Source organism: Coptis chinensis, chromosome 3, assembly GCF_015680905.1.
Source record: "Coptis chinensis isolate HL-2020 chromosome 3, ASM1568090v1, whole genome shotgun sequence".
NCBI classification, from domain to species: domain Eukaryota; kingdom Viridiplantae; phylum Streptophyta; class Magnoliopsida; order Ranunculales; family Ranunculaceae; genus Coptis; species Coptis chinensis.
In genome coordinates, this window is record NC_141458.1 from 7,508,550 (window position 1) to 7,526,732 (window position 18,183).

Consider the following 18,183-nt stretch of genomic DNA (forward strand, 5'->3'; position numbering starts at 1 on the left):
TTTGGACGATCCCTTACTCGACCTATCCTACCAAACCCACGTGAGTAAGGTAACTTGACTAAAATGTATGACTATACGGACGTTGGACTTGGGTCTTTGGACTGTGGACCTCGGACTTAAGAAAATAAGTAACTGAAAACCAAAACGTGTATAAATGCGTGTATATCACTAACCTACGATGCCATAACCACACAACTTCTTTTGCATTCTCGACCATATTGACCTGATTAGCTTGCCCCAGAGAATTCTTCTGTTTCTCTCCAGTTTCTGTCAAATCCAGATAGTACAGTTTCCCCCTTCTAACATCATAACCAAAGACTTGTCGAGTCAGAATGTCCTGAAAAACACAGAAGGATGGATAGAACGTCACAGTACATGTAAGTGCTAGAATGATTTGACAAACAGACAATAGGTTATAAGCAAGGGATGGAACAACTAAGACAGAAGCAAGAGTGAGGGTTTTAGATAACACAATATAACTTTCTCCGCTAATCTGAGTTGGAGTGCCATCTGCAGTAGAAACAGCGGTTTGAGATGAAGCTCTAAGACTTTCTACAAGGCTAGGGTCATTTGTCATATGGTCAGATGCACCCGAATCAATTATCCATGTACTATTCAAAATAACCTTACCATTCATACCTGATTGAGTTACATTAGCCGAAGCATGGTCTGGATGTCCATGCACAGCATTAGCAATGGCCACCTTGCTTATATTCTTTTGTGGCCTATTTGCGAAGTCCCACCAATCAGGATAGCCAATCACTTCATAACATCTCTCATTGCTATGACCCAATTCTCCACAAACATTGCACTTTTTATCTGCATAAGGATTGGATTTACCTTTAGGGTGGCGTGAAGAACCAAAGAAATCGGGTGGAGTAATTGTCTTGCTATGAACAACCAAGACAGAGGATTCAGTTGATACAGCGCGCCCCATAGTCTGTTTCTCCGATTGCACCTTGCGAATGTAAGCATATCTTTGCTCCAAGGAAAATTTAGGGTCCTTGCGAAGAATCTCTCCACGCACCTGATCATACTCCGAATCGAGTCCACGCAAAAACATATGAACCTACAATCTGGACATTGTTGACGTGTCCTGAACTACAGCTGCAACATTGTTATTCTGGGAGGTCACCCTTTGATCAATCTCCTGGAACATGGCCACCAATTCGTTGTAATAGGAAGGAATAGGTCTCCCATTCTGTTTCGCTTCAAAGCATTGAATTATTAATTCAAAAATTCGAGTTTCATCAGAGTCATCATAGAAGGTCTTCTCCACAGCCTCTCAAATGTCTTTTGCAGTAGGAAGATGAATATATCGATTCATAAGAGAAATCTCTATAGAATCAATAAGCCAACTTTTCACCTTTTCATTATTTGTTGCCCAAACTTCATATTCGGTCGAATTCATATCCGGTTCAACCTTTGCAATAGTCAAAAAACCAATCTTTCCCCTTGCTCCAATATGCATCCGCATGAGAGGAGCCCATATGGTATAGTTGGACTCATCTAATGAAATAGATTTTGGGAACGCTGAGTTGTCTTGTGGGGTGTAGTGGTGATGAATGATGTTTGAAGAATTGTTGTCAATCCAGCCATTGCAGAAAAAAAAAACGAAAAATTTAGGTTTAGGGTTTAGGTTTTAGAAATAAAATGTGGATTTGAGATTCAATGATGGTTTGATTAATGGTTGTAATACGCAGTGGATTTCAAAGGTTTGACTCTGATATCATGTTAAACCAGAGGATTCAATTCAATTCAGTTCTATATTTACTTGATTGAATTATAAAGAGGTTACAATTGTTTATATAGAGGTTACAAAAGAAGAAACAAAATAGTCGGTGACTTGAGGAACACGAGGTGCAGGTCACACTCTATTTGTACTGGAGACGAGCGCGGGTTGCGCTTTAGCTACTGGAACTCGGGAGGCGCAGGTCACGCTCTATACATGCCTTATCTGAGCGCAGGTCGCGCTCTATACATAAAAAGCAATATACAACTTTCTACACGTTGCACGTCTTAACAATACATCACTCAACCAGAAAATTTCCAAAGAAAAAAATAAATAATCCTATACACCTTTTCTCATCTCACAATCAAAATCATCGAATGAGACACCCAAAAATAATTCAACCCTGGAATTGAAATTGGATATATGACATAACCAAGTGAAGACAGGAAGCTAACAAAGGACACACATGAACAATAGGCAAACAAACGTCAGAAATTCAATTTTTACATTGACAGAAGAAACCATAGTTGTTCGCAACATCAAGAAGACATTACCCATTCCAACTTAAAAAATTAAGAGGGAACAAAAATAGATTACACATGAAGCTCTAAACTGCAATTCCACGCCTGGGACCTTGCAAACAAAACAATGCAAATGTCAGAGCAAATTTCACAGGTAAATAATAAAGCAATGTATATTTTTAATACAAAAGTTTACATAATTTATAATCGATCTCCTTTCTACACTATGCTTGAACCTTACTAAGGCTTGAAGAAAAGTGTCACGGTGTGTATTTCACTTTTAGGATGGGTGCAATGGCTCCGCATTCCCTTAAAATCGATGGGAGTTGCGGTGGTTTTCTCCCCCTATCTCTATATAACTCTCTATATATAGAGAGTATTATTGAGGAATGAAGAGTGCATTGCACGCGAGTTGAAATGGTGTGGTTTGTAAAACTCAAAACGACGCCACTTGAAGTGGCATGGAATGTAAAATACAATTTCATATGGTGCCATTTGAAGTGGAGTGGTTTGCGAAGTGTCCCCACCAAACCACATGTTAATTATGAGAACAACGAATTACTACACTACCCCCACTACTTCTATTTTATTACGGATGTATCGTCTTTTGCTAGTTATGTTTAAGAAGGCGCAGGGGCAGTTTTGTCTTTTACAAAATTTGGGTTTCTATTCTATACCATTTGAAGAGGCGCCGAATGGTTTAAATTATATTTTTTTGGTTTTCATTCCACGCTGAGTCGAAGTGGCATTGAAAAAAACTTGGGTTTCAAACCGCGCCAATTCAAGTGGCATAAGATTGTTCACACCATTGATTCAACAAAACCTACTCTCTATCAGTATAACACTGTTTTTTGGAGGGATAGAGATAGAGAGTGACATGTCATTGGACTCAGCCTTAATGCATCCCATCCAACAAAAATAAAAATACCAATAACCACCCCTAAACTCTCAAGTATCAAATTAAATTAATACAATGCACTAAATCTTTCTGGTTTCCTAATCCCTAATAGCAATCCATATGAAACATGGATAATCAAATGTGACAGGTAATGTTATCAAACCAATTATAGCTACCAAGACATTTATATAAATGGTATCTTAACTGTTACAAAACATGTCAAACATCCAAATACTATTCAAAATCTAGCACAAATGAAAATTGGGCATGGTTTATTCTTATTGCATGTGTATACATAATCCAAGTTGTCGGGTATTGGTATATAGTAGATATGGAATCTGGATTGGTTGTGACTCACCACATATAGGCTTGTGGAATGGCTGAAGCGGTCGAGGAAGCACAATGCAAGTCTTTGTATAGGTTCGAACCTGTGAAATGGAGATGGATCGAATGGGTCTGTTTAGGGCAACAACTAACCATGTTTCACACCTGTCAGCAAAAAAAGGAAAAAAAAGGTAGAAAAAGTATGTTAGGTATTGAGTAAACTAGGTAAAGTAATGGATAATTGATAAATAAGATGAAAAATAGTAAGATATGAATTCTTAATTTATGAAGAATATGTTCGTTAACTTTTTAATAGTAAGACATGAATACTATGAAAAAGAATGATATAATTATGAATACAAAAAGGATTCTATTCCAACTAAGAAAAATATAGATGGATGGATGTATTAACTGTCTTAAATAATCACAACCTTAAAAGGTGCAATTCTAAAACTTTATGATGAATTGCAGTACATTCATTTTGATTTATCACAGTTTTAAAGTATATATCATTTGAATAAGAAATCAAAACATTGAAAGCTTTCAATCCAACAGGATGCTTGTAATACCTCCTCCAAAAACATTCTTTTTTTATCCGTAATTTTTTTGGTTTCTCAGGTTATGCTTAGCTACGTATTGTGACTCTAAGCTTCTTATTACATCCTTTTTTCAAGCCAAAGCTTACTACAACCTTCTTCAAGCATTAAACAATAAACACTGGTCTCAACATCCATATCAAGAACCAAAAAAACTTACAAAACATAAAATATAATATTTATGAATAAAGAGTGTATAGTGTCAAGAAAAATTAACAATGGGAGCTAAGCGAAGAAACAAACCAAAGGGAATGAGGTACATTTTATGCACCTGTTTACTCTGTTCCATAAGACTATAACCATGAACAACTTATATTACATGGAATACGTAAACATACATTTTAACATCTATCTATGATAAATGAAATTTATAAACAGGACTAAGTGAATTACAAAATAATGATATGCCAACTTGAATGTATTGAAAATTTCCGACGAAAATTGAAAACTCCATATACCCGATGTTTGGATCAATAGCAAAAGGCATTAAGCTCCGATCCACTAACTTCGATTAAAGTAACTGTCAAAAGTATGTAAGTGACACAAATGGATATGAAATTGAAATCTAAATGGTTACAAACAAATACCTAGACACCTAGTGCAAGAGTAGTAAGAGCTTTTGAGCATCTATCATCTTCAACTGTCTTACTCCATGGAAACCTTATTCTGTCTTAAAGCAGTTCGTTAAAAAAGAAAGAAAATAAAAACCACAGTAAACCCAAACTTGCATTTCAAGTACATAGCAACACCTAATTTTGTAATAAAATATTTTGTTTGTAAAAGATGTAGTATAACTTACAGTAGTACTCAAGCTTATATGATATTGAGTCACTAATCAGCAGTAGTCTAAGAAAAGAAACTACATTCTCAAGCTATGGATACCGGAAGACTAATAGTGGATAGTATCCATGTAACTCGAGCAAATAGAACCGACACCCATCCATTAGCCTAAAGCCCTCATCAACCCATCTAAATATTAAACAAATGATTTCTTATTCTAGTAATAATGACAACAACAACAAAGACATGGTTAGACGTCGGATTTTCTCCCGTCAGTAAAATTGTTCACCAGCTCCACCTTTATCATAGCTGCAACATATCCATCTACCACATCTTCCACTTGACTTAATGAAAAGTTCTCACTCCATATCCAATAGAACCAAGTAATCGTCCGGTTAACCTTTCAATCGACTAACACAACATACAAAATAAAACCACATTTCAATTACCAATTCTATGTAAAGCGAAGGGAATACTCGACGTGCAGGCACCGACTAGCAAAGTCGATAAAACCTTTAGGTGATGATACCAGAGGTCTGGGGGTCGAACCCCACCAGCATCAAAGAGTTATTGATCTCATTTAAAACAAGCTTGCCAATAAAAAAAGAAAGAGAATACTTGACTCTGAAGATAACATTGTGTATATACTTAATCAAATCTCAGAACACACAAAAATTATGCATGGGCATTGCCTATAAGCACTGTTTAGGTATGGATTTATACCTTCAACCTGAGATCGGGTTTGATGGAGAAGTGATGCACTCTTCCTTTAGAGAAGAGTTGCCTACGTATCGAGTCTTTGGTTAGACTCGAATCAAGCCAATCGTAGTTCCTTAGAGATTGAAGATTGAGACCCCTTGTGGAGAAGATGGAGCTTCCCTTTTATAGGTGTCCAGCTGTCTCCTCCCTTTCTAGATGCGTCTGTTATGAAGTAAAGATCTGGAGACCGTTACAGAGTAAAGTCTCTCATTAATGTTGTTGTTGATTGTAGCACGCAAGCGGTTACATTTCCTAGGTCGTCTAGACGACCTGACCTTAGAGTGTAGTGCTTGTAGGTCGTGGTGCCGACCTGTGGTTGAGAGTGGACACGTGGTCTGCCACGAGTGGTTGAGAGTGGAGGATACTAACACATCCCCCTTTCTTTATATCACTGTTTGTAGAATAGTGGTGTAAAGAAATATAATAAATGAGACCGCGTGTCTTACTTGGTTGAAAAATGGAGATTGTTGCAAAAATATTTTCAGTTTTTGTAGGCTGGATGTCGCTTGTTATTTAGAGCTTTGTTGTGAGCTAATGTGGTAGGTTGTACGTCGTAGTGCGCAGATCATAGCTTGTAGTGCGTAGATCGTAAATCATATGTCGTAGCTCGTAGTGCGTGGATCGTAGTTCGTGGATTGGATTTGATTGATAATTAGCCTTTGAGTAGTAATTACAGTTGAATCAAGCTTAAACCTGACGTTGGTGTTAAGTTAATTTGTACGCCTTTTGAAGATATTTTTGTTGATAGTTAGCCTTTTGGGGGCGTCACTATGGTTGATAGCTAGCCTTTTGGGGGCGTCACTATGATTTGATAGCTAGGCCTTTTGGGGCATCACTATGGTTGATAGTTAGCCTTTTGGGGGCGTCACTATGGTTGAATCAAGCTTAACCCTGGCGTTGGTGTTAAGTTAATTGTACACCTTTTGGGGGCGTTTTTGTTGATAGTTAGCCTTTTTGGGAGTCACTATGATTGATAGCTAGCCTTTTGGGGGCATCACTATGGTTGATTACTAGCCTTTTGGGGGCGTCACTATGGTTGAATCAAGCTTAACCCTGGCGTTGGTGTTAAGTTGTTTGTACACCTTTTGGGGGCGTTTTTGTTGATAGTTAGCCTTTTGGGAGCGTCACTATGGTTGATTGCTAGCCTTTTGGGGGCATCACTATGGTTGTTTCCTGTTGAGCGTCCTTGATTGCGATCTGACATCGTAGTGCGTGGTTCGAACTTGATCCTTAGCAGGGCGTCAAGCTGATTCGTTGATAGCTAGCCTTTTGAGGGCGTCACTATGGTTGATAGTTAGCCTTGAATTGGCGTGACTGTAGCTATCCCTAGTTTTGGAGCTTGATTGACCTGTAAAAAATTTGTGCTAACACCAAAGAGTGAGTACAAACTAATGGTAGTAAGTCTTGAGGTGCATAGAGCGTGATAACTGAATTGAACATGTTTAGATGGCAATAACTAGCCCCAGTTCGGAGATGGTTGTGGCTAACCCCTAGCTTGATTGGCTTGCATTAAACTACAAGGAAGTGAGCTTCCATTTTGCAATTCGAGCGACTCATTGGTTTGTTTTGATAGTTGGACTGATAGTTGGAATATTGGTTGCTTCTTCCAGGTTATAGACCTGCTCTAACCTGACTTGAGGATGACTTGATCTGAGGATGACCTAAGCTGAGGATGAGCTGATCGAGGATGACCTAAGTTGAGGACGACCTTGAGGATGATGATGAGGGCGACTGATCCGAGGATGAAAGATGAGTTGAGGACAACCTGGGCTGAGGATAAGCTGATCTGAGGGTGAGCTGGCTTGAAGATGAGCTTATTTGAGGATGAGCTAACTTGAGGATGAGCTGTTCTGAGGATGAGCTGATCTTTAGCTAATTGGAGTAAGTTTGTATGTGTTTTGGTATTTTCGCCATAACTTTGGCTACAGTTGTTAGAATCACGCATGTGAGCCCAATTTGGAAAGATCTCGGTGGCGCGCAAGCTGTCACCATTGAGCTTAGCTTTGTGGTGGCCATTTTTGAGGTCAAAATCTACTATTTTCCCTTCCAAAATCACCTTTTTCTATTTTTGTTCGACCTGAGCTGATGATGCACTGATCCGATGGATGACCTGAAGGAGGACGACCTGGATGAGGACGACTTGGCTGAAGGCGACATGATGACTGATGACAACTTGGCTGATGATGACCTGGCTGATGGACGACTTGACGGAGGTCTTTGCATGAGATCTGGCTGAGGTTTTTATATAACTCTGTGATGAGTTGCGCTGGTTCCTCATTGATATAGGTCCATAGATTAGCATGCTCTGAAATTTCTGTTTGAGATTGGTTGAACCAACACCTTAGTTGACCTCGTAAAGAGCGACCTGTAAGTTTGATTCCTGGATCTGTGTTGTCACTGATTCAAACCAAAGGAATGAACCAACCAAATGTCCCATTAACTCATAAGTGAACCATATGTAGTGATCTTGAGCAGAAATAACTCATCTGAACATTTATTTGATGCAGCTTGTTTGCAACATAATTATTTTGTTGGACCAGAAACAAATGATTTCAAAGTTAGCAGTAATAGAGTTTTGAAAAGAGTACTTATCTGATTTGAACGTGGCGACCTGGTTATTAGATTTAAATTGTCATTCATCGATTTTGCAGATTGTTTCTCTCCAATTGTCACTTGCAAATCTATGATTTCGGTAGCTTTTCCCTTTGATTACCATGCTTCGTGAGCTTGAAAATTTTAGAGAGTTTGAGAGAGTTGAGTGGATGAATTTTTAAGTATTTCGATCCACAGACGGTGCCAATGTTTAGGTATAGATTTATACCTTCAACCTGAGATCGGGTTTGATGGAGAAGTGGCTGCACTCTTCCTTTGGAGAAGAGTTGCCTATGTATCGAGTCTTTGGTTAGACTCGAATCAAACCAATCGTAGTTCCTTAGAGATTGAAGATTGAGACCCCTTGTGGAGAAGATGGAGCTTCCCTTTTATAGGTGTCCAGCTGTCTCCCCCCTTTCTAGATGCGTTTGTTATGAAGTAAAAACTTGGAGACCGTTACAGAGTAAAGTCTCTCGATCATTAATGCTGTTGTTGACTGTAGCACGCAGCAGTTACATTTCCTAGGTCGTCTTGACGACCTGACCTTAGAATGTAGTGCTTGTAGGTCGTGATGCCGACCTGTAGTTGAGAGTGTAGACGTGGTCTGCCACGAGTAGTTGAGAGTGGAGGGTACTGACAAGCGCATTATGAGTCAACACACCTTTTTTTGAGTTAGCTCGCTCCATCATTTTGCAAATACACATAGCTTGTTGTGAATATATGACTGCAGAAACAGCGTTACCCACAACAAACGGATCAATCCAACACAAGGATCGATCCTTCTCAATAGACAAGACTTCAACACCCTCCAAGCAATATCCCAACACTTCTCAATATCAAATAACAAGTATATAAAGTAAAACAATTAATATAAAAGAGGAACAAACCACAAGACGAGATATATATCGTGGTTCTCGCAATTTGCCTACTTCCACACATGGAAGTACCAAGCTTTACTAGATGTCCGAGTAACAGACACAAGTCTCTCAATTCACTCACAAAGAATGAATACTCAACTCACAAAGAATTGCTCTCTTATAATCTCTCTTTCTTGGTTTTGGAAAAGTTAGGTTTTCCAAAAAACTGATTTTGTTTTTATACCAAAAAACCAAAATCGCGTTACCGTGAAAGCAAAGCCCACAAAAAATGACTGAAAGCGCTGGCGCCTCGGAAAGCACGGACGCTTCTTCGAGAGCTGGTCGCCAAAACACTGGACCATGAGCGCTGAAGTCACGCTTCACTCGAAGCGCAAGCGCCTCAATGTGAAAAATGAGAAAAACTCTGAGGGTTTAACACATAAAACCAAGCCGACACATCCAACAAGATCACATCCAAGAAGAACACCTCCAAAGAAGGAAAGACTGGTCAATCAATCGCCTCTTAAAGGGCTATGCCCACAACGGGGCTCTTTTCAAACATGTAGGATTTGGAGCAAGTCCAAACAAGTGTTGGAACTTAACTCCGTGGACAACTTTCACAAGATATCAGCCAGGATTGTCATGGGTGTCTACTTTCTCAAGTGCTACATCACCATCCTCAACGACATCCCGTGATAAAGTGATAACGGACATCAATATGCTTGGTCCGGCATGATGAACTTGGTTCTTCGCCAAATGAATAGCACTCGACTATCACAATACAAAGCAACACCGTTTCGCTTCAATACCCAAATCATCTAGAAGACCTCGAAGCCATAGTGCTCTTTTCATCGCACCTCCCATCGCCATATACTATACCAAGAGTAGATAGATGCAATCAGAGCCTAGCTGAGAGCATAGACCTCCAACTAACCGGGTGCACCATGCATCATAAACACATAACCAAGAGTCGATCGTCAAGCCTATCTAGATCACCGCATAATCGGAATCCACAAACCCACCGACATAACAAGTGCCTCCACCATAAGCTAATCCCACATCCAAGGTACCCTTCAAGTACCTTAGTACCCATTTCATCGCCTCCCAATGCCGCTTCCCGATTTGCCATATACCCCCGACAACACTAATCGCCTGCGGAAATGTCCGGGCGCAGCACACCATAGCATACATCAAACCGCCCACGCACTTGCATAAGGAACATTTGCCATATGCTTTTGTTCCTCCAATCAACTAGGATAGAACTTAGCCGAAAGCCTAAAATGCCCAAATTAAGGTGTAGAAACCGACTTTGCAATCTCCATACCAAATCGAGAAATTACTTTCTCAATGTATTTCTTCTGAGATAGAACTATTCGCCGCTTCTTCCTATCTCTGTCAATCTCCATGCCCAAGATCTTCTTGGCTCCACCTAAGTCTTTCATCTCAAACTCGAGCTAAGTTGAGATTTCAACTTGTCTATCTCCACCATGCTTTTGGAAGCAATAAGCATGTCATCCACATAAAGCAGAGATAGATGAAGTCATTACCACGGCCTTCTAAAGTAGACACGCTAGTCATACTTACTTCGGGTGTACTCATGTTGATCATGAATGTGTCAAAGCTTTTGTACCATTGCAAGGGCGATTGCTTTAACCCGCATAAAGGACCGATTCAATTTGCATACATAATCTTCTTTCTAAGCAACGACAAACCCCTTCAGGGTTGTCTCATATAGATCTCTTCTTCCAAGTCCCCATGCAAAAGCAAGTTTTCATCAAGTTGCTCTAACTCCAAGTTGAAGTGAGCAACTAAACTTAATAACACACGAATGGACGTGATGTTTGACCACCGGGAAAATACCTCATTGTAGTCAACTCCTTCCTTCGTGAAAACCCTTTGCTACCACTCTTTGCCTTGTACCCGATCGCCTGACTCGAAGGACCTCTTTCTTTCTCAACACCCATTTTTCGCCGATAGTCCTTTTGCCCTTTTGGCAATAAAACTAGGTCCCATGTGTGATTTTTATCAAGAGATTCCATCTCTGCTTGCATAGCTACCAACCAATCTCTGAATGAGCATCTCTAACAGCTTTCTTGAAGCTATCTGGCTCATCATCTTCGATATTCAGTGCATATGCCACTAAATCCACCTGACCATAGTGTTTCACCGGCTTCTCGTGCCCATACTAATCCTTCTCAATAGACAAGACTTCAACACCCTCCAAGCAATATCCCAACACTTCTCAATATCAAATAACAAGTATATAAAGTAAAACAATTAATATAAAAGAGCTCCATTGAAAGACCTACTAATCCATCTAAACACAAAAGATTTACTACCAGCCAGCATAGCTGTGATACATGTTTTTACCCCTTCCCATTCCCATCTGCATGCACTTGTATGTAGAGCTCCAATAACTTCCCTGTTGTCCCCTTGCATCACAAAGTCCTTTTGTCCTACTCCTTTGCCGCCAAAGTAGTCACACTTCTCAAGCCTTCTAGTTCAAATTTCATCACGCTTCCAAGTGCCTTGAACCGCCTAACAGCTGCCCCCACTATACAACCTTCATCATCTGTAGCAATAGCTCCTGCTCCAGCCCATCCAGTATTCCTGCAAAAGAAGCATCAAACCTGATTATAATGCTTTCATTTGGAATGCTACAGAAATCTGCTTCAAGCTGCTTGAAACTAGTATTAGAAAAAGGTGGAGGATTGGTAGATTCTTCTCTGTATGCTAAAAAGCATTTTTCAGCTCCTCCTCTGCTTTTTCTGATTATTCCTTCTCTGTTAGCCTTTTTGTTTTCGAACTTGATGCCATTCCTAGCTTGCCAAATTTGGTGCAGCATGAACATAAGATGTGTCCCCGCCATCCTTCTCTCATTGTTTGTGCTACAGCTCCACCTCACTGCCTGATCCAATCTTTCTCTAACCAACAACTGTTGCTCCTTATGAACTTTCATCCCTAGTTGAGATCCAAACCAGACAGTTCGTACCCATTCACAATTGTAAAAAATATGCTCTGCAGTTTCCAGCTCCTTAGCACAGAAGGGACAAGTAAAGTCTCCTATCATATGCTTTTCAGCAAGGGTTGCTCCCATAGGAAGCACCTGCATATACATTTTCCACAGGAAAAGTTGTATGTGTGCTGGGGTAGGTGTCTTCCATAGTTGCCTAAGAGTGATAGGATTGCATCTGGAGCTTTGTCCCACTTCTTCTTTAGAGTGGAGGAATTGATAAGCTGATCTTACAGTAAACTTTCCATATCTATCTTTTTGCCATCTCAGCCTATTAGCTCCCTCTACTTGTGGTCTGATTTTGACCTCCAGGATCTTTTAGCAAGTGATTGGGTCTAGGAATTGACTAATCTTAGTCTCATCCCAGCCACTTTTATCTGCACTAAACAGATCGGAGACCACTTTATTCTGCCAAACTGGCACCTCCACCCCTAGCTCTTCCAAGGTAGTGGGGGTTCCATTGCATATCAACCAAGGGTCTTTCATAATAGAGATGTCATTCCCATCTCCAATGGCCCAGATGAGGCCACCACTTATCTCATTAAAGGTTCTATGAATGCCCTTCCAGAAATAGGATGCCTTGTCAGGAGGTTTTTTAACATCCCCTATCCATTCCTTACCATAGATACTGAACATGGTTCTTGTCCATAGTGAATTCACATCAGTGGCTGCTTCCATGAAAGCTTAGCCAGCATAGCTTTATTGATATCTCTGGCTTTTCTCAAGCCCAAGCCACCAGAGTGTTTTGGTTGGCAGATGTGCTCCCACCCTATGGTGTGAGCACCTTTTGATTGGTCTGCACTGCACTCACCGTAAATCTCGACATGCCTTGTCAATCTTGTTACAGAAGCCACAGAAGCATAAGTGGACATGGCATATATAGGGGTGGCCTGGATCACAGCTTGGATGAGGGTTGTCCTCCCAGCCTGTGATAGAACTTTGGCTTTCCACCCTCTAATCTTCCTATTTATTTTGTCAATCAGATAATCAAAATCCTATGTCTTTTTTCTTGTCAACATAATGGGAACCCCCAGGTATTTCTCTTTTGGGGCAAAGTTTCTAACTTTCCAGAATCTTTTGATTTTGATCTTTTGTCTGTAGGAGACATTCCTACTAAAAAAGATACTGGATTTCTCATAGTTAATTTTTTGGCCTGAGGCCTCACAATAGCTATCCAGTATTCTTTTTAGTGTTCCACTTTCAGCCATGCTAGCTTTGGTAAACAGGATGAGATCATCAGCATACAGCAAGTGTGTTAGGGCTGGGGAATTTCTTTTTATTTTTATTCCATGTATCTCCTCCCCTTGTTCTGCTCTGGCCACCATTCTAGATAGGGCTTCGTAAACCCGAATGAATGATAAGGGATATGGGATCCCCTTTGTCCCGACTCTCTTCGTGGTGAACCTATCTAAGGGAGATCCATTGAGCATGATCTGAAAGGACACAGTGGAAACACATTGATGTACCATTTGCCTCCACTTTTGATTGAACCCCAGCTTCTCAAAGATGCCATCCACAAAGGACCATTCCACTCTGTCATAAGCCTTGGCCATGTCAAACTTAAGAGCCATCCAACCTTCATTCTTATGTCTCATATTCTTCATATTGTGAAAGACCTCACAAGCCAGGCCTACATTATCCCCTATACTTCTACCTTTGATAAAGGCCCCTTGGAAAGGGGAGACAATCCTATTCATCAGACCTTTGAGTCTATTGGCCAGAATTTTAGAGATGATCTTATACCCGAAGTTACAGAGACTTATAGGTCTGAATTTTGAAGCATGGTCAGGATTGTCAAACTTAGGAATCAAGGTTAGGTGGGTTTCATTTAACCCAGGATTCAGGATCCCATGGATGAAGAAATCCTGAACAAAGGCAGTCACAGCATGTCCTATGATCCCCCAGCATTTCTGATAGAAGATGCCTTGGAAACCATCAGGTCCAGGAGCCTTATGACTACCCATCTTTCTAACCACCACCCAGATGTCCTCAGGACTAGGGATAGCTGTAAGAATCTCATTTTCCCTCTCAGTCACACATGGTTAGAACAACTCAAGAATGTGCTCATTCCTCTCAGGTTGGTCTGAGGTGAATATCTCTGTGAAGTATTGTGTTAGAGACATACCCACCTCAGTCCTACCTTCAGACCAGACACCATCATTATTTCTGATTTTATTTATAGTATTCTTTCTTCTTCTATAGATGGTCGAGAGGTGGAAGTACTTGGTGTTCCTGGCCCCATCTCTGAGCCAAGAGTTGGAAGATTTTTGTTTCCAAAAATCCTCCTCTCTATTATACCACTCAAGCAGATCATCTTTAAGCCTTTTAGCATGATTGTAATTATCAATACTAAAAGGCTTAGTTAGCACTTTATCTAGCTTGGCTTGGGTAGCTTTAATATTAGTAAAAATATTACCAAAAACATGTTTATTCCACATAGATAAATCCCTCTTAGTCTTATCAAGCTTCTTAATAAGATTTCTATCAGGGAGGTCATGTTCAATAGAATTCCAAGCTTTTTCAATGACCTCCAGACAGGTCTCATGTTGGAGCCACATATCGAAGAATTTAAAGGGTCTGGGGAGCCTTTCTTCTTGCTCTTCAAGGTTGATGAGTAAGGAGATATGGTCAGAAATGGCATTAGCCCATGTTCTGATTTGTGCTTTTGGAAAAGCCACCAGCCAGTCAGGGGTTGCCATGGCTCTATCCAGTCTTTCCATAATATGGTCTTTTGGCTTCCTATTGTTACTCCAAGTATACTTGGGGCCTTTAAACCCTAAATCAACAAGGCCCAGATCATTTATGAAATCATTGAATTCATGCATACTCTTTGTAAATCTGCATTTCCCTCCAATTTTTTCATCCAAGCTAGAAATAGCATTAAAGTCCCCAAACATACACCAGGGACCAGGAATTAAAGGAGCTATCTCCCTCAATTCATCCCAGACTTTAATCCTATTATTAGCAATCGGTTCACCATACACAAAAGTGAAATACCAAGGATCACTATGAATATAATTTGTAAGTTTACCTGTCACTTGGTTGTTTGAAGCTCCCAAGATATCCAGCTCCACACCTTCCTTCTAGAGAATAGCTAGACCTCCACTGTACCCTTTTGCAGGCACCACAAAAACACCACTGAACTTCAACTGCTTCCCTAGCTTTGCTATTATTTCCTTAGTAGCCTTGGTTTCTGATAAGCAAACTATATCTACATTAAACTTCCCTATTAGGTCCTTTAGTTGTTGAACTGCCGTGGTGGTACCAATCCCCCGGCAATTCCAAGCGTGTATCGCCATGGAGACCAAGGTGGCTGTGTTGGGACAGCCACCGCGAACCCTGGGGGAGACATATCCAGACCCCCACTGCTTGTTTCTTCCTCTGTTTTATTGCCATACTGGTTTGTTTCATGGCTAGAGTTTCCTATCTTTCCTTTGCTGCGATCCTCCTTCCCTGACTTTTCCCCCTCTGGGAGCTTTCATCCCCATTGTATCCACTAGAGTTGCTGTTTTTCTGATTCTTGGTTTTCTCATTTACATTTTCTCTGGCAGTGTTACTCACTTTCCTTCTTCTAACTGTAGAGTCATCCATGGCTAGTGGAATTGGTTGCATCAGGAGACTTTGTGATATATTCCTCTCAGATTCATACTCATCCCAATCTGGACTTCCTTTTCGTATTTCTTGAGGTGCATTTCCCACTGATACCTCTTCTTGGGAATCTGCATTGAACACCACCATATCCAGATCCTCTTCCTCTGTTGGTTCATCTGTGTCTTCTTCTGTGAACGCATCTGATGGGATGTCTTCTTCTGGTATTTCTGGCCCCCATCCTTCTTGAGAGTGTCCACTAGAGCTTTGAGCATTTTGAGCTTTATATATTTGGTACATAATATTTGTAGCTAGTAATTAGTATAAACAAATATATATTGACTTTCAAAGTGGTGTGCTATAGAAAGATGTGCCCAAGTCCCATGCTTCTTCGGCTAATAAAGTAGCACGGGCCACATTTTTCAGTATGGGTGGATAGAGTGGCTCCAAAAGTAATTTATTTTCATTATGCATGAATGTATGAGTATTGGACTCACCATCACGAATACTCTTGTGGTTGAATTGCCACGGTCAACCTAATAAGAGGTGACAGAAAAGTATCTAACCAACCAGTTAACTTTGTACGTTAGTGTGTCATCCAAATGTCTACAGGACTACATCTTGATAAATGTTGAGCTTAATTCACTGCCTACAAACTCTACTACAATATATAGCGTGCTCAGAAAATGTGAGGATCAACTGTGTTAGAATCTTAGAAACGCAAATAAAACCACTTTCTTAGATACATTAAGTTCTTCTGAGACATAGAAAACATTGATTTTGTTTAAGCACACATTTGACATAGAACTGGGAAGGTTAAAATAAATGTAAAATTGTAGTGCAGTAATAGAGGAAGTTGTTGAGTGCGCCTTTAGACTTTCAAGAGCTGCATCTTTGAGGAAAATGCAATTGCAATCCAGTCTGGTTGGAGCACCGACCACTCGCAGGTTGGTTAATTTCGAGTCGGCAGAGTAGGCCAAAGATGGGATCAATCCCATTGGGACCAGCAACAGTTGACAACTCCCAAATGAGTGCCTGGGCATCATCACCAGCAAAACAGATATGGCGATGACTCTGGGGAGCCCAAGCAATAGCATTAACGCTTGTGCGATGCCTATCCAACTCAGGGACAGGCATTGTGGAAGACCGAATGTCTGCTATCCATCAAAATGGTAGCCTGTACTTCAAATCCTGTTTGTTCCAAGCGAGTCTGAGCAGAGGGGTATTAGGATGAGGACTCTCGTAGATAATGGCGAAGTGCTATTTGTCCCTCAAATCATATACACAAATATTTCTCATAAAAATCTCCACAGCTCTACTAAAATCCACACCCCCTTTAGCAAAAACATCAATGACAACATTATAAGTAACCAAATTAGGCTTCAAACCAGAATTTTCATCGAATCAAAAACCATAAGCAAGCTTTAGAAGACAGAATGGGGGGAGACGAAGTGAGAGAGACCGAGCGGAGAGAGAAAAAATCAAGAAGTGTTGAGATAATATTTTTAGACAATGAAAAGACCAAAATACCCCCACAATAGAAAGCAAATAGACGAAATTGCTCCTGTGATGTATGTGAAAAAACTATTCATTAACTCCATCTAATATCTATATACTAAAGGGTAGAGACCTATGAAAGAGATTTTTCTCTCTCCTACGTGGCACTATAATATGAAAGGTAACATTTTCTTTCTCTTATGTGGCACTCTAATATGAAAGATAGTTTTTTAGCCTACAATCTCACGTATATACATAGAACCTCTTTGGAGAGTTTGAGTGTATTTATAATTTTTATATTTAGAGAGTTTGAGTGTATTTCTAATTCTTATATATTTGATCAAATAAAAAAAATTGCTAAGAAATTGGTGATTTGTAGAAGGTAATTTCCTATTACGAATCATACACTTTTAGTATTACGAATCATACACTTTTAGTGTTCCAATTTTTATATATTTAATCAAAGAAAAAAATTGCTAAAAAAATAGGTGATTTGTATAAGCTAATTCCCTATTACAAATCATATTTTCAAGTGGGAGTAGTGTATTCTTTGAGGATATGGAAACAATCAATCTATTTTAATAATTTGATAGATATTTTAGTGATTTGTACACATTAGTACATAAGCAGCTTGGTGATGATTTACAGCTAAATCACCATAAATCCAAAAAAACTATTATACAAGTAAGATCGAGTTTAAGATAATTCCATTTGAAAATTTTGGATTAATATCCTAAACCACAAAGTGAAGAGGCTATCTCAATTCGATCCCTTAGTTTCTAAGTATTTATGCACCATAATCGTTGCTCATTAACGTATTTCGGTTTATTTTCAATAAAAATATATTCTGGTTCGAAAATTTGCCGCTAAATTACCATAAATTTAAGAAAACTATTATACAAACTAGATCGAGTTAAAGATAATTCCATTTGAAAATTACAGATTAATATCCTAAACTACAAAGTGAAGAGGTTATCTCAATTTGATCCCTTAGTTTCCAAGTACTTATGCACCATAATCGCTGCT

General features: G+C 39.7%; 1 protein-coding gene across 1 annotated transcript; it reads right to left on the reverse strand.

Moving 5' to 3' along the window:
* Positions 1–14,114: 14,114 nt before the first annotated feature.
* LOC147507652 (uncharacterized) lies at positions 14,115–15,371 on the reverse strand. The gene is made up of 2 exons (XM_086596372.1): positions 15,184–15,371; positions 14,115–15,078 (listed from the first exon to the last, which is right to left on the reverse strand). Exons 1-2 carry the CDS (start codon positions 15,369–15,371, stop codon positions 14,115–14,117), a joined length of 1,152 nt encoding a protein of 383 aa, XP_086452498.1.
* Positions 15,372–18,183: the final 2,812 nt, after the last annotated feature.

What these genes read in the sequence shown, in the direction of transcription:
- LOC147507652 (XM_086596372.1), bottom strand. Translation starts at nt 15,371, where the DNA reads ATGGCGATACACGCTTGGAATTGCCGGGGGATTGGTACCACCACGGCA. An exon ending in TTTGTGGTGCCTGCAAAAGG is followed by an intron (nt 15,079 to 15,183) that starts GTACAGTGGAGG and finishes TTATATTCATAG; the next exon opens with TGATCCTTGGTATTTCACTT.